The 13927-nt window shown below is 51.7% G+C and overlaps 1 protein-coding gene across 3 annotated transcripts in view; it reads right to left on the reverse strand.

The window, feature by feature from the left end:
- LRRK1 (leucine rich repeat kinase 1) overlaps window positions 1-13927 on the reverse strand; it is a 142934-nt gene that overhangs the window by 16819 nt on the left and 112188 nt on the right. For all 3 annotated transcript variants that reach the window (XM_069559118.1, XM_069559116.1, XM_069559117.1), the window contains 6 exons: window positions 11230-11401; window positions 8488-8651; window positions 7346-7485; window positions 5829-6078; window positions 3264-3430; window positions 780-977 (listed from right to left, as the gene is read on the reverse strand). In XM_069559118.1, coding sequence (XP_069415219.1) covers window positions 780-977; window positions 3264-3430; window positions 5829-6078; window positions 7346-7485; window positions 8488-8651; window positions 11230-11401 — 1091 coding nt within the window. The remainder of the gene's footprint in view (window positions 1-779; window positions 978-3263; window positions 3431-5828; window positions 6079-7345; window positions 7486-8487; window positions 8652-11229; window positions 11402-13927) is intronic.

Genomic DNA, 13927 nt, shown 5'->3' on the forward strand with positions numbered 1-13927 from the left:
AATAAAATCTCTTCTGTTGAAGGAGAAATAATTAATTTTAATTGCATTTCTTCTTCCTGAGTTAAAAGATAGCTATCTCTTTCCCTCTGTCAGCTCATTGGAATTTAGTTACCCATTTCTTAGGGTAAGTGTTCTTTTTTTTTTTCCCCTCTGGATTCATGATTTATTTCTTATATAAGTATACTTTAACATTTAGAAAAATGGTTAAATTTATTACTAGGAAGGATTTAAAAGTTAGATTTCATGCACTTGGTTTCATTTCTGCCTTTCAACATAGAACATTCTGCTTCAAAGAAAATTTTAGCAGGGGTAAGTGTTCTAAAGTTTTGTTGAAAAATAATGTAGGCTAAAACTGACCACAGGGCCTCGGATGTTTAACCACAGTGGATGGTCACGGAGCCCTGTGGGCAGAGAGAGACTTGAGCAGCCGCGGGCTTCCTGGGCTCTGCCGCTCAGGGCTCCAGGGGCTGCCTCCTTTGATGGTCTCACTGCCCTCCAAGGGGGGCTATTGCCTCCTTTGGTGGATGAGTAAATGAAGCAACTTCCCAGATTATGGCAGAGAACCTGGACTCAGAACACAGTTCTGTCTGACTCCAAACGGCAAGCTCCTCCAGCGGTGCCAACGCCACTGCCCGACACTTAGGCGTGGAGAAGCTCTCCTGTTTCCACCAGGCATGGCCCACGAGACTCAGGCAGCTGTGCCCGGCCCCGGCTGGCTCCCTGGGCCCTGTGCTGCCCGCCGTGGGCCCCTGGGGGAAGACTCCAGGTGCAGCGCATACCTCTGGCGTTCTCGGACAGCACGGTGTTGAGGCTGCCCAGAGGGGCGAGCTCCAGCGCGAAGCAGAGCGGGTGGACGCTGATGCCGATGAGGGACACGATGCAGGGGTGCTGCAGGGCGTGCAGCATGCTGGCCTCCTGCCGGAACTCCGAGAAGCTCCTCATGGCGTCGGTGGCCTGTAGGCGCCTCAGCATGGTATCTGTGGGGGGAGCTCGGCTGTCAGCGCCAGCCGGGTGGGGGCCCCGCCAGGCTCGGAGCCGCCCCTCGGGGACTCCTGGGGCTGGCCGGGGCCAGGACTTGTACCTCTGGGGGCTGCAGTACCGTCACCCAGAATCGGGCACCAAATGGGAGCCCTCCTGAGGCATCCGGGCTAGTATCAAGCCCCCTCCTCGGGCACCATGCTTGTCAGGTGCTACACTCGGTGTCCCGGACCCTTTCGTGGAGGGCCGCACACCCCCACCCTCGTCACCCACTCTGCTGCCCTCTGCCCGGCCTGCTGTTCGCAGCCTAAGGCTCTCAGCTGCATCTTATTCCAAATCTGCAGCCCTGAGGGTCACCCAGAGCCTGGCAAGTAACCAAGCCCTTACTGCTCAGCTGCAGGGATGCTGGAGGCTTGGTCACTGCTGCTCATCTTACTCCTAGAGGCCGGGGCCGTGAAGGCAGAGCGGACTACCACCCTGGTGTCGGCCAGAAGGAAAACCGCAGGGCAGTCACAGGCCTTGACAGGCCCTCTCAGGCCCAAGAAGGAGCGTCTGGGGCAGCGGTGGGCTGTGCTGCAACGTCCTCCCACTGCCCTCACAGTGCACCCCACGTGGGAGGCGTTTGCCTGAGTCCCCCGAGGGGCCTTTTCCACCCATTGGTCACCCACCAGGCTGTGGCCAGCCCGGAGGTCACTGAGCCCGCTTGTCCTCCTGGGTTCTGATCTGTCCCTCCCCTGTTCAGATTTTAAAATCAGGAATCACTGGACATGGAAGTTTCAACAGCAGAAAGAGAATCTTGGCAGTTAAAATGGATTGATTGTGCCAGATGGATGTGTGAGCCAGACAAATTTGTTTTTAAGTGTAAAAGTTGTTTTTCACATTGGGCCTTTAAACCATTAATCATGTATTTTTGACTATGGCTGAAGTCTCTGCCCCAGTTTAATGAACAGCCTGCCTTTCTCTTGACTCCCGATGTTACCTCTGTCGTGTGCCAGCCTCTCGCATGCATGCAGGCTCTGTCTGTTCCCGACAGGCTCAACCGTGCCCAGGAGTACCCCGCCCTAACATGTGGAGCCTGGTAAGTCAGGACATTTGCTGGGCAAGCCTCTGCTCTTTGTCTTCCATTGTGGAGTTTTCCTGACTGTTCTTGGGTGTTTGTCATTTCGCATGCATTTTCTTTTTCTTTCCATTTTAATTTATTTATTTGGCCCTGCTGCACGGCACACAGGATCTTAGTTCCCCAGCTGGGGATCGAACCCCTGCCCCCTACAGTGGAAACACAAAGTCTTAACCACTGGACCACCAGCAAAGTTCCCACATGTATTTTAGAATTAGTCAGATTTCTCTGTCTTTCTCTCTCTGTCTCTCTCTCACACACACTGCTGGAGTTTAGATGAGAACTAAATCGAATGATATCTATTAATTATTTCTCAATACCTTGTGGCTTAATGGCTGCCACGGAAGGCATTGTCTAATGAGTCATTGTTGCCACATTTGATGTTGAGCTCACATCTAGCAAACTTTATCAAACTCTTACTGGCTCTGACGCTTAATAGCCTCTTAGATTTCCATTCTCTTCCCACGTCTACAGTTCTGTCTCTTCCTTTCTAATCTGGTTCTTCATACTGTTCCACGATTCTGATTTTTCTACCACGAGCGTAAATTCCTTCTGTGATCATGATGATAACCGTGCTAGGCCAGGGGCCACGAGAAATGCAACACTCAGCGGCTGGAAGGTAGAAGGCCTCCACATGCTCGCCTTTGGTGGGCATTAGGTGGTGGCAGGTGGCTCTGGAGCACCTCTGAGCTGTACATGATGAGTGGACAAGGGCGGGAGGGGCAGGGGTGAGGGAGAAGCTACCCACAACAGCTTCCCGATCCATTCATCTGGATTGGGATTGAACCTTAGCCACTATCCTTCCCTTAGTAACTGCATGGGGAGGTGGGTCCCCAGGGCGAGGGGTCCACTTGAGGTCTGACTGTGTGCCCATCATGTGGGCACTGTGCTGGACATGCAACAGATAGAAACTGTAAGGCTGGCCCATGCTCTTGGGGGCTCATGTCAGACAAGAAAGTCACCTCCGAAAGCAATTTCTAGGCCGTGTTCAGCCTGATGCTCAGTCCTGGCCCACGTCTCACCAGGCAGAAAGCAGGACCACCCCTGGGGCCCACACTGGCATCACCCCCCTCTTCTGCTGCCTGTGTGGCCTTGGGCATCTAAGGTGGTACAGGTTTGGACCAAGGGAAGACATGTCTGAAAAGAAACAACCCAGAGCCCTGTTTACCTGCAGGGGCATTTGCAAAGTTCTTGAATTTCTTGATCTGGAATCGCTTCACAGCCACAGGCTGGCCTTGGTACCTGGCCCGGTAGATGACGGTGCCGCTCCCACCTTGGCCCAGGACAGCGCTCTCATCCTCGCTGTGCTCCAGCTTGCTGTTCTCCAAGAAGAGCCTGCCAGAAACACCGTGTGTGTGCTGGGGGGTCAGAACAGACCTCCCTCCTGCCCCATGTTCCCCCAGAGATGCCCGCCGGGTATCAGAGGCGGGTCCTGGGCTGGGCGGGTGCAAGAATATGCTTGGCTATCAGTTCCCACTGAGCAAAGTCAGGTTCAAAGCCACCTAGTGGGGGGCAGTCAGACAGATCTGGGATAAATGCCAGCTCTGGGTAGGTTACTTAGCCTTAACAAGCCTTGGTCTCCTCTGGAAAGTGGATTCATAACAGCAATGGTCTCAGAGGTATGAATGTTGACTGGTATAGGATGGAGCTTCCAAAGGTGGTGGACACAGAAAAAGAATTCCTGTGGACCTTTTCCTCCAGAAGACGCTATGCTTTGAGAGCTAGTATCGATTGGAAATTGCATATATTTATTGCTAGGTTAGCTGTCTCATTTCTTACTAGTAAGCCAGTAGTTATATAAATGGCCATGTAGAGCTTCTGGTCAGTGTGGCTGGTGTCCCAACAACTGATGGCTAGGATTTCCCCCAAAGGCAGGGATTTAGACCTTCCCACCGGTTTGTATGTTATAACCCTAGGTCAGAGGGAGACTTCTGCTGGAAGCACTGCAAGTCACTCCTGGGAGGGAGGGAAGGTGGATGGGGAGAGGGAGGCGGGGAGGGTGGCGGGCGAGCACCCCAATGTCCTCCCATCTCAGGGTCCCCCCAGACCTGAGGAGGTCCCCAGGTCTTTCTCCTCAGCTACCTCCGCCAGGTGCCTCCACCGGAGCTCTCCTGACCGAACAGACTGACCCCTGCTGTCCCCCATCACCACGCAGTCTTGCCCACACCTTCCAGGAACAGACTGTGCAGCAGCTGAGTCTCTGCAGAGCCCGACCACATCACACTCCAGGCAGATGCAACTGTACCCATGGCGGGCCTTGGTGATCAGCTGAAGAGGAACTGGGCTATTCTCCAAATGCCCACCCCAAAACCCCTGCTCAGGAAGTATGGCCCTTGGGAGCCTCCTGAGACAGGGAACAGTGGAAATGCTGGAGATCCCTCAGGGCCTTCTGTCAGGACTCCTGAATAGGAACACAGGATGAGGCTCTGTGGAGCCAGACTCTCCCTGCCTGCACCTGCCCAAACTCCCAGCTGGGGAGTGTGATGCTTTGAGGTCCTGGTGGGACATCAGCCAAAGTTTCCAGAGAGTCTCTGCTGGATTGTAAACCCTGTTCAGATTCTTGGGTTTTTCAACTCCCAGCCGAGTACTTTGGTTTAAGAACCATGCTACAGCTTGTAATTAGATCCAAACCAACAGGAACAACCAACCTGGCTTTCCAGATTCCATACAGTAGATTCAGTGGGGGTGTAGAACATAAAAAGGTTCAGCAAATAAATAAAAATGCTAAAATTTGGGGCTGTTTAATTGGGTACCCCATCATGAAATTTGATTCATACATATATAAAACTCTGTATGTGGTCTCTGAGAAGTGATGACCCTCATGTTAAAGATCTAGGAATAAAGGGAAGTTATTTCACAGTAGAGTAGTATTTAATTTTCATTTCCACCAATGAGGTAACTGGGGAATATGAAAAAGAACCATGGGGGAAATTTCTCCAATGTAAGAAGTGATTTCTTAGTTTAACAGACTAATCCAGAAGCATGTTTTGGAGCCACAATTCTGCAGTATCAGAGTATTCTACATCCATTTTCTTGGGTCAGGGAAACAATTTGGAAAAAATGATGATACAAATATTCTTACCTCCCCAAGTCTGGTTTTCTTTAAAGAAATTGGATAAAGCAATTCTTTGAATAAGAAAACAACTCTGAAACATTCCAAAAACACTGCTAACCACCAAAGTCAAATTGTTTCCAGGGAGACCAAATCATGGCTTCCGGTTTCCATGACTACATGGATTCTGTGATGGTTTCCTATAGGACGGGACCACAAAGTGTTCTCTTTTCTCCAGCATTATCTCCCTAGTTGTTATCTTAGATTAGTATAGGTAGACTCATCTTTAGGGACAGATTCAGGGGATCTAAATGCTCAGCACCAGAGCAGCAGTAAGGAGTCATCATAGGCCAAGAAAGGAAAAGGAGGTGTAGGTCCGGGAGCACTTCCTTCTTGGACACTAATGGATCTCTGTCTTCTATTCCTTGATCTGGCGGCAAAGTAGGAGTCAGAGAGGAGGGCCAGCTCAACAGGAAAGAGTGCCAGCTAACGTGAGGGTGAGATGCGGTGGGGCCCCCAAGGTGACTTTGCCCTCCAAGTGGTCTGCCTGCTGGCTGGGCCTGTGTGCCTCACAAACAGAGGGACAGCCTGGCTCCCTTTAGGCAGCCTAGGCCAGGAACCTAGATGCCACCCGGGGCTGGCTGGGAGGCAGAAGGTCTGTGCGTCAGCATCGAGGCCTACCTGGCTGGGAAGTCCGTCATGAACAGCTCGGGGACCAGCTCCTGGAGAGGCACCGGGAGGTCAGGGTGCCTGGGGCAGGAGATGAAGTCCCGCTCGATGGCTGTCAGCACGCAGTCCTCCATGTCGAAGTACTGCACGTCCTCTGACCTCTCGCTGGGGTTGCTGTGCTGAGCCCAGGAGGCCTCGCAGACTGGGCAGGGCACATACTGCTCCATCAGCGGGGTGCCGTCACTTTCCGTGGCTGTCAGGGCTAAACGGGGACAGAGCGGGCGTCAGCTCACCTGAAGGCAGCTGCAAGCAGGCCCCTGAGAAGCACCCGCATCCCCGGGCTGGGTGGGCCTTTCACAAGAGAGGGGTCTGCCTTCCCTGTCCTGAACCCCCAGGAGAGGCTGAAATGTGACTATCACACTCTGGTTCCTTTTTGGAGGGCACTATCCTCAATCCTAAAAGACACTCACACGGAGGGGCCGGGGATGCCCTGGACAGTCGCCAAGGGGTGCAGACCCTGAGCTAGCTTGCCGAGGAGGTGCTGAGAGTTTGGGGATCCCTGTGCAGGACACTGCAGGCAGGGTCTGAGCTATGCCACACTCAAATGACCAAGCCACAGTCAGTAAGGAGCTGTTCTTAAAATTACCTTCTCTTAGGCCCCCTTCTATGCCTTTTCTCCTTGTAGGTCACCTTTCCTGTCAACACGCAAAGGACACCAGACCCTGGCGTCCAGAGCATGCCCAGCCTTGTCTCTTGTTTGCTCTGATGCTTTCCTGGGAAGCCAGCTCAGGAGGCCAGAGGACTGGACCAGCAGGCCAGAGGGGGTGCTCAGATCTCAGACCCGCTCTCCGCTTTCTCCATCTCTAGCCTTCCAGCACTCACAGGGAAGAAATGGCCTGGTTTTGCTCAAACGGCCTCCTCCGTGCGGGATACCCCGCAGTGGGTTTGTCTCCAGTTCAGTAACAAAACAAACAGAGGACCTCAATGGCTCTACTTCAAAAAGTATTTTCTTTGGGTGGACTGTCAGTGAGGAAACTGATCAAAGGGGCTGGAAAGGGCTACGTGGGTGGCTGATCACTGCTGGGACTTGGGGGTTTGGGGTAGGCATGGAAGGAGACTGGGGGCTCTTGGCAGGTGTTTCTGGTGCCTTCCTTCCCACCCCTGCACAAGGGCGGTTTCGGGCTCCCCTCTGGATCTCAGCAGCTTTGTCCTCACCACGTAAATAAGACCATGTGAGGCGCCTATCAACGGTCCTCCTAGACCACGTGTGGTACCCGGGGCATTTTTCCTATACGCTGTGTCGCCAGGGCCCAAGTACCGCCTCCAGGTCCCCATCTCACATATGGCACCCCCAGCTATGCCTGCAGCTGGACCCCCAGGGCTCAGAGCTCCACCAAAGGGCTGCTAGGAGCCCTCTGGTTTCCTCGGGCTGAATCCCAGCGGGATTTCTGTTCTCCAAATGGGCCCCACCCCAATTTATAAAGAAATACTACCATGAGCCAAGGCCTGGTTCAAGAATGCTTTCTTACCGGGAAACCACTGATCGATCAAGGAATTGACATGGTCTGTGATAAAAGCCATTGCCGAGAAGTCCCTTATTTCTGATTGGCACATGATTTTTATTCCTCCACTTTTTTTCTTTTTCCAGTTCACATCCGAGGATTCCACACTGCAACCCAGAAACCAAAAGAGGTCCATTGCAATTGGCTGTCAAGCACCCTGGGATAAGCTCTCTGCCTCCACGGTGAGGGTACAACTCCCAGGAGACTGCTCTCCCGGGGGTGGGGAGGTCCTGAGTCCGTGTACTTGTGTGCATGGCCCTGCCTTGTCCCCCTGCTGCCCCCAAATGGTGAGGTGGACGCAAGGACCTTGCCACAAGGGATGCTCAGGCTGAGCTCTGGGCCTTAGATGTGACCCTGGGGAAGGGTTTCCCATCTGAGCCACAGGGCTTTCGTCCACCAAGTGATAACTGTGTGCTTTAAGTGGGAATGTCACCTGAAAACCCCAGGCACCAAGCGTGGCCCAAATCAAACCCTCACAATAGTCAGTCACTTTCCCCTCGCCCCCATTCTTCTCACAGAGCTGACAAATATTTTGAAAATCTCACTTAAAGTATGAAATAATCTTGTGTATATCAAATTAAACCTGATTAAAAATCAGTTATTAACCTGTTGAGCCAACTTTTTCTCTCCTTCTCTCTCATCCCCACCACCAAAAAAGAAAAAAAGATAATACGAAAAACGTACTGTTAGGTATCACGAGATGTGGTCTGGGGACCAGTGTCTCCCCCTAGGGCGCCCTCTCTTAGGACAAGGCGGAGGTGCGTGGGACAGCTGCGAGGCCCTAAGGAGCCCCTTCAGTGACCGGGGTGCTGGGTGCTCCGACCCTGGGCTCGGGGGCTGCCTGCCCACTGCCCTCCCACCGGGCTTGGTCCCCACACCCTCCCTGTCCTTTCCTGTCCTGTCAGAAGAGAGGAGGAGGCGTGAGGAGACAGCGACCCTCTCGGATGCTTGCTAGCGGGCCTTTCTACTTCCAGCGAGCTTCCATGATGCGCTGCCCTTGGGAACGGGGCTCTGCAGGCCAAGCGGACAGGTGTCCAGTGGCAGCTCCTCGGGGGGCCGTTCCCAGCGTGCCATGGGGGTCCAGTCAGGTGAGCCCCCCATGCACCTACCTGAGGTAGCCCCCATCAAAAGTGACCAGGAGCCCCTCCTGCCAATAGATGGTCTGGTTCCTTTTCACTCTGAATGTGCTGCAACGGTTTCTCTGGTTTCCTGTAAAACTATAAATGGTGACTCTCCTGTGCCTGCTCTTAGTATTCTTCCTGTTTTCAAACAGCTGAAAGAGAAAAGACCCTGCTTGAGTATTCTGGGCTCTGTGCTGGCCCTGGGCAGAGCTGAGAGGAGGCCCGTCCGGCCCCATCTGGACAAAGGACACCGCCCGTCTTCCCGCCCCCCACCCTCCGCACCCTTATCTTGCTGCCAAACAAAATGCTGCATCATCTGAAGGAGCCTCCAGGATACTCTGGGAACACATTTTCCCTCAAACACCAAAAATAGGCCTTTCTTTTCCCTCCCTGATTTTACAAGCAAAAGGTTACCTTAGAAAATGTGGAAAATACAGAGAAATATGAGAGAAAATAAAATACCAGTTTAACACACAGGTCATGAAAATTTTGGTGTATCTTATTCTAGGTTTTTTCCTATCTATCTGTAATGTTTATAAAACAGCTGAGGCCATATTTTGTAACTTGGCATTTCTAAATTTCTAATTGTGTGTACTTTTAAAAACTCTGCTTTTCCTGTCTGATTAGAAACTCATACAATTCATTTTTCTAAATCTCAATATTTTATTAAGTAATTTGTTGAGTCATTCTCTTCTTTGTACTTTTAGATTGGTTCTAGTCTTTTGCTCTTCCGGATAAGCCAAATGAACATGAAAAAAGCACAGAGCTTTCTCTGATTTCAAATGACTGCTATAGTTCAGATTTATGGTGGCAGGATTACTGGGTCAAAGGGCTTGAATGTCTTCAGGCTCTGGATTCCTAGTGAGGAATCGCTTCCAGGGTGACTAAGCTGTATGTCCACTCACCATGACGGGAGAACTTCCCTGATTGCGGGGCTGGCTGTCAGCTCTCTGCTAGTTTGACAGGTGAAAAGTAGGATATTATCCATGCTTGAATCTGCATACCTTTGATTACTTCTGAGACTGAATTCCAGCAAAGCTTCTTTTCCTAATTCTGAGTGAGGGATGCTGCTGTGAAGGGCGCCCACCTGGCCAGCCACTGAGCCCCCTTGGGAGCTCAGGCCTCACACGACGCCGAGCTCGGCAGGGGGGCGGGGGTGTGTGTGACCTCCCACTTAGAACACAGCAGAAAGCAGAGTTCAAAGGGAGGGAGGGTGACTAAGCGGGAACACTGGGAGAGCCTGCCCTGCGCCCACTCGTTCCGCCCGTCAGTGCACCCAACTGGGTTGCTCACAAGACTCCTTCCCGCTAACAAGCTGTGAGAGGTTTTGGTACTTTCAGGCTCTTGCAGTTACTTTTGAACATTTCAGTAAAATGGGAAGATCAAAGAATATCTCTATTTAACAGGCAGGAAGTTTAATTCCATAAGGGCCTTATAACTCGAACATGTCAAAGGCAAACTCACACAGAGTTTACTGTCCATTATTCAACAATTCTGGCTTATGTCAAGGGTTCTCACAAGGCGAAGTAGGTTGGAATTCTCTGGAAAGCTGAGAAACAGAGCCACTAGTTCTATACTAGTGCTTCTAAGGCAGGGGTTTGGAGCAGGCCTGAGGGCTACCCTGAGAGCTCAGTTGCTAAAGAATCCACCTGCAATGCAGGAGATCCTGGCTCAATTCCCGGGTCGGGAAGATCCACTGGAGAAGGGAAAGCCTACCCACTCCAGTATTCCTGGGCTTCCCTTGTGGCTCAGCTGGTAAAGAATCCACCCGCCATGTGGGAGACTTGCGTTCAATCCCTGGATTGAGACGATCCCCTGGAGAAGGGAAAGGCTACCCACTCCAGTATTCTGGCCTGGAGAATTCCATGGACAGAGGACCCTGGAGGGCTATAGTTCATGGGGTCGCAAAGAGTCGGACATGACTGAGGGACTTTCAGTATAGACTCACTTTGAGAATCTGTACTTCTAACAAGTTCCCAAGTGAGGCTGATTCTGCTGGCCCAGGAACCCCACGTTGAGAACTACTGCTCTAGCCAACTACCACTTCTATATCATTGTCCTGCATGAAATGAACACTGACTGATAGCCAAGCCCTCCTCCAACAACCCCAGGTGAACCCACAGAAAAGAACTCCTTCCATTAGGTCTTTACTCCTCCCAAACCAAGTTAAAGTTCTATGCCAGTGGTTCTCAAGCTTGACTGGACAGTGAAATCAATCACCTGGAGAGCTTTAAAAAATATGATCCCTGTGTGCCATACCCACAGATTCTGACTTGTTGGTCTGTGTCTATTAAGAGCTCCCCAGGGGAGTTCAGTCACAGCCTGAATGGCAAAACCATGGTTCTTCCGGGCATTATCCCTGAGCAACAGCATATTCAAGGTCAGTGTCTGGATAAGCAGACTCTGAGTCCTGGCCCACAGCCACAGAGCCAGGGAATGTGGACGTTGGTAAGACTGAAACCACTGCTCCTCATGGGATAGTCTGTCCAAGACAGCTAGGTGCTGATCTGGCATTCACAGAATGACTCAAGCGGGTCTGTGGCCCACAGGAGAGGAGGCAGCCACGCTGTCCCAGTGTCTGGACCCTAAGCCAGCAGTTCTGCTGCAGGAAAGGGTCTTCAGTCAGGCTCCTCCAGCAAAGGGTGTCTCCCTCCCCCCACTCCCACCAGGGCATAGCCGCAGGGGCTTGGCCTGCAAGCAAATAGTGCCCTATGCAGAAAACGCAACTACCTGGAGGTCCATCTCAGCCAAGCTGATCAGCATCCGTGCTATAAACCTCTGCCAGAAGCCAACCGGGACGAAGCTCATCTTAAACACTCTCTGAATGGTGTTGGCTGTGGGGTGCCGCATGCCGTGGGTGTCCAGGCCGGGTTTGGACGGAAGCAGATGCGGCAGGAGGTAGCTGAAACACCAAAGAGGGCTGCTGAGCCAAGGCCTGAGCTCTGCTCTGGGGCTCTCACCCCTGCAGGCAGTCTGGCCTGGGGCGGGATCTGCCGAAGCAGCGCAGGTTGCCCGATGCCTTCCTCCCAGGGCCTTTGGAACCATTTTTAGAAAGAGGGGGTAGTTTATATGGTGAGCATAAATACTCCAAGAGAAAACGAAGATGGGCATAGTGAATCAGTTTGTCGAAGTCTCTAAGATAGAGACTAGAACACCGCGAGGGAAGACATGAAAACATCTGCGGTCGTAAACACAGACACAACAAATCACAGTCGGTTCTCTGTAAACCGGGTTGCGATTGGGGAGTTACTTAAAATTAACTTCGGATGGTGAAGGAAAAACAAATACAGCTGCACAGTTCCAAGGACAAGATATCGGGGGTCAGAGAAATGTCTTTGGCCTGAGAAGCTATTTATTGTTCTTGGCCAGTTGAGATAACACAATTACCTTGAAATTTCGAATGAGGCTCTTTGTGCAAAAGAATGATGTTTTATAAGAGCAGTCTTACTCATAAAAGGACTGAACTGCAGTGTCAGTGGGCTGTTCATGACTGTGATCACTTTTAATAAGCTGAAACAAGGGAGGTCCCTCCAATAATTCCCTGAAAACCAGCATCTTCTGTGTGTCCTGGAGGAGCTAAGATGGCCTTGGGCAGAGCCTTGGGTGTGTCCTTAAAGGCTTGCCTTCAGTTCTCTTAATCCTTTAAAATTCCATTAGTGTAGGTCCTATAAAATGTTTTTAGGACTTTCTGAAAGAAACCCCTGAAAACACTATGGAAGGAAAATTCAAAGACAGCCTGGGGGTGGAGTACCCAGGGTGTCTTCAGCACACGGCCCAATCTCATTGCCGTTCTGCTTCCTTGATGGCAGAAGAGTGGGGATGCCAGCCTTGCAGGGTTAGAGAAGAACGGACAGTGGCTGTGTAGGTGAGGTCCAAGGGGACAGATGGTGGCATTTCGGTCCTTTTCAGCCATTATAGGTCTTGGCCCAAAGGACCTTGCCAATGAGCCCAGCTGGAGTGCCTCTCTCCACAGCCAGGAATTCTCTGGCACATGCCTTTTAGTTCTGAGAAGTCCTTTATCTCTCTGACCTCAAACAGGAGGCCCTTGTCAGTGCCCAGTGAGATCTAGCCTGCTTCTTCTGCCTATGCCATGCTCAGCTTGGGCACATGGGACCCCCTCCGTGGCTGTGCCCTGGGACTTCCCAATTCTTTCCATGTGGCCGGCGTGCCCTGAGGGAGGGGGCACACTCTGTACCCAGGTGCCCCAGCACATGGCACACACAGCAGGTGTTCAATATTTTTGAAGGTACGGATGACTTAAAAGCCAGATGGCAAGTGAAGAGGTTTAAACTGATGGGCAAAGGAAGCCCCTCTCAATGTGAGCAGAGCCCTGGGCGAAACCACCGGCACTGGCTTGAGAGCGACCACTAACAGGGCAGGGCTGCCAAAGGTGTGGGCTTGGGGAACTAAGAGGGGAGTTCTTCACGTGCCTGCCGACTAGAAAGCCATGAAGACCTGGGCACTGCACGGGGTTTGCACTACGGTGGAGCCAGTCCATGATACATCCCTGAGGCTGTCTTAGCAGTTGGGCCAGAGACTTCCCCGAGTGCTGAGAGCCAGTGCATCCCCGCCTGGAAGAAGTACAAACACTCGAAAGTGTAGAGAGAGGTTTAGAAAGGCCCTGAAGGTTTTCCCAGGGACTGCAGGTTGAAAGCCACGCTCTAAAAGGAGCAGCAAATGCCTTTGTTTTTGTTGATCATATAAAAGCTTATGGTACAAAGAGCTGAAACTCCTTGTCTCTGGGGTACAAGGGACCCATTATATCTACACTTAGAGGTAGGTATAGTGCTCAGACACTCCTGACTTTAGATGGAACTAGACACCACTGACTATGAGTACTTAACGCAAAGATAGTAACAATAACAGCACTGATAATCCTGGATGTCCCTGAAGCTCAAAGGTGCAGGAGATACGTTTCATAGTTCACATGTACCCTCTGATTTAATCCTCACATTGACTATAATACTAGTAGGTGATAGTATTATTTCTATTTTACATATGAGGAAAAAAAGAGGCAGTTGCTTTTACAGAGTGAGAGTATTTCCGCATTCCTCTAACCTGCTGATAGAATAATCAGAAAACTGTCAAATTCCGGCAATGCTGTAAACTCACAGGCTGCTTTACCAGGGGCCAAAGTCAAGGACACACCTGGGCCAGGATGGGAGGGGTCATGTGGATTCTGAATTCCCCTTTGGGGTTTCTCTTTTTAGGACTCACTCTTGGTCCCCATGGGGCTGAAGCAGGAAGGACTGAGGCCCCTCCCACAGTCATTAGGCCAAGTGGATATATGGGTGGGAGCTCAGGAAGCGATGGCCCAGAGCTGGCTCCCAAGAGACCCAGACTGTGCTGATGGAATTGTTTGGCTGGCCATAGAGTGGCCAGGCCAGCCCCCGGAGGGTCCCGAGGGTGTTCCCCCAGAGCTCTGGGG

This window comes from Ovis canadensis, chromosome 18, assembly GCF_042477335.2.
Source record: "Ovis canadensis isolate MfBH-ARS-UI-01 breed Bighorn chromosome 18, ARS-UI_OviCan_v2, whole genome shotgun sequence".
NCBI lineage: Eukaryota > Metazoa > Chordata > Mammalia > Artiodactyla > Bovidae > Ovis > Ovis canadensis.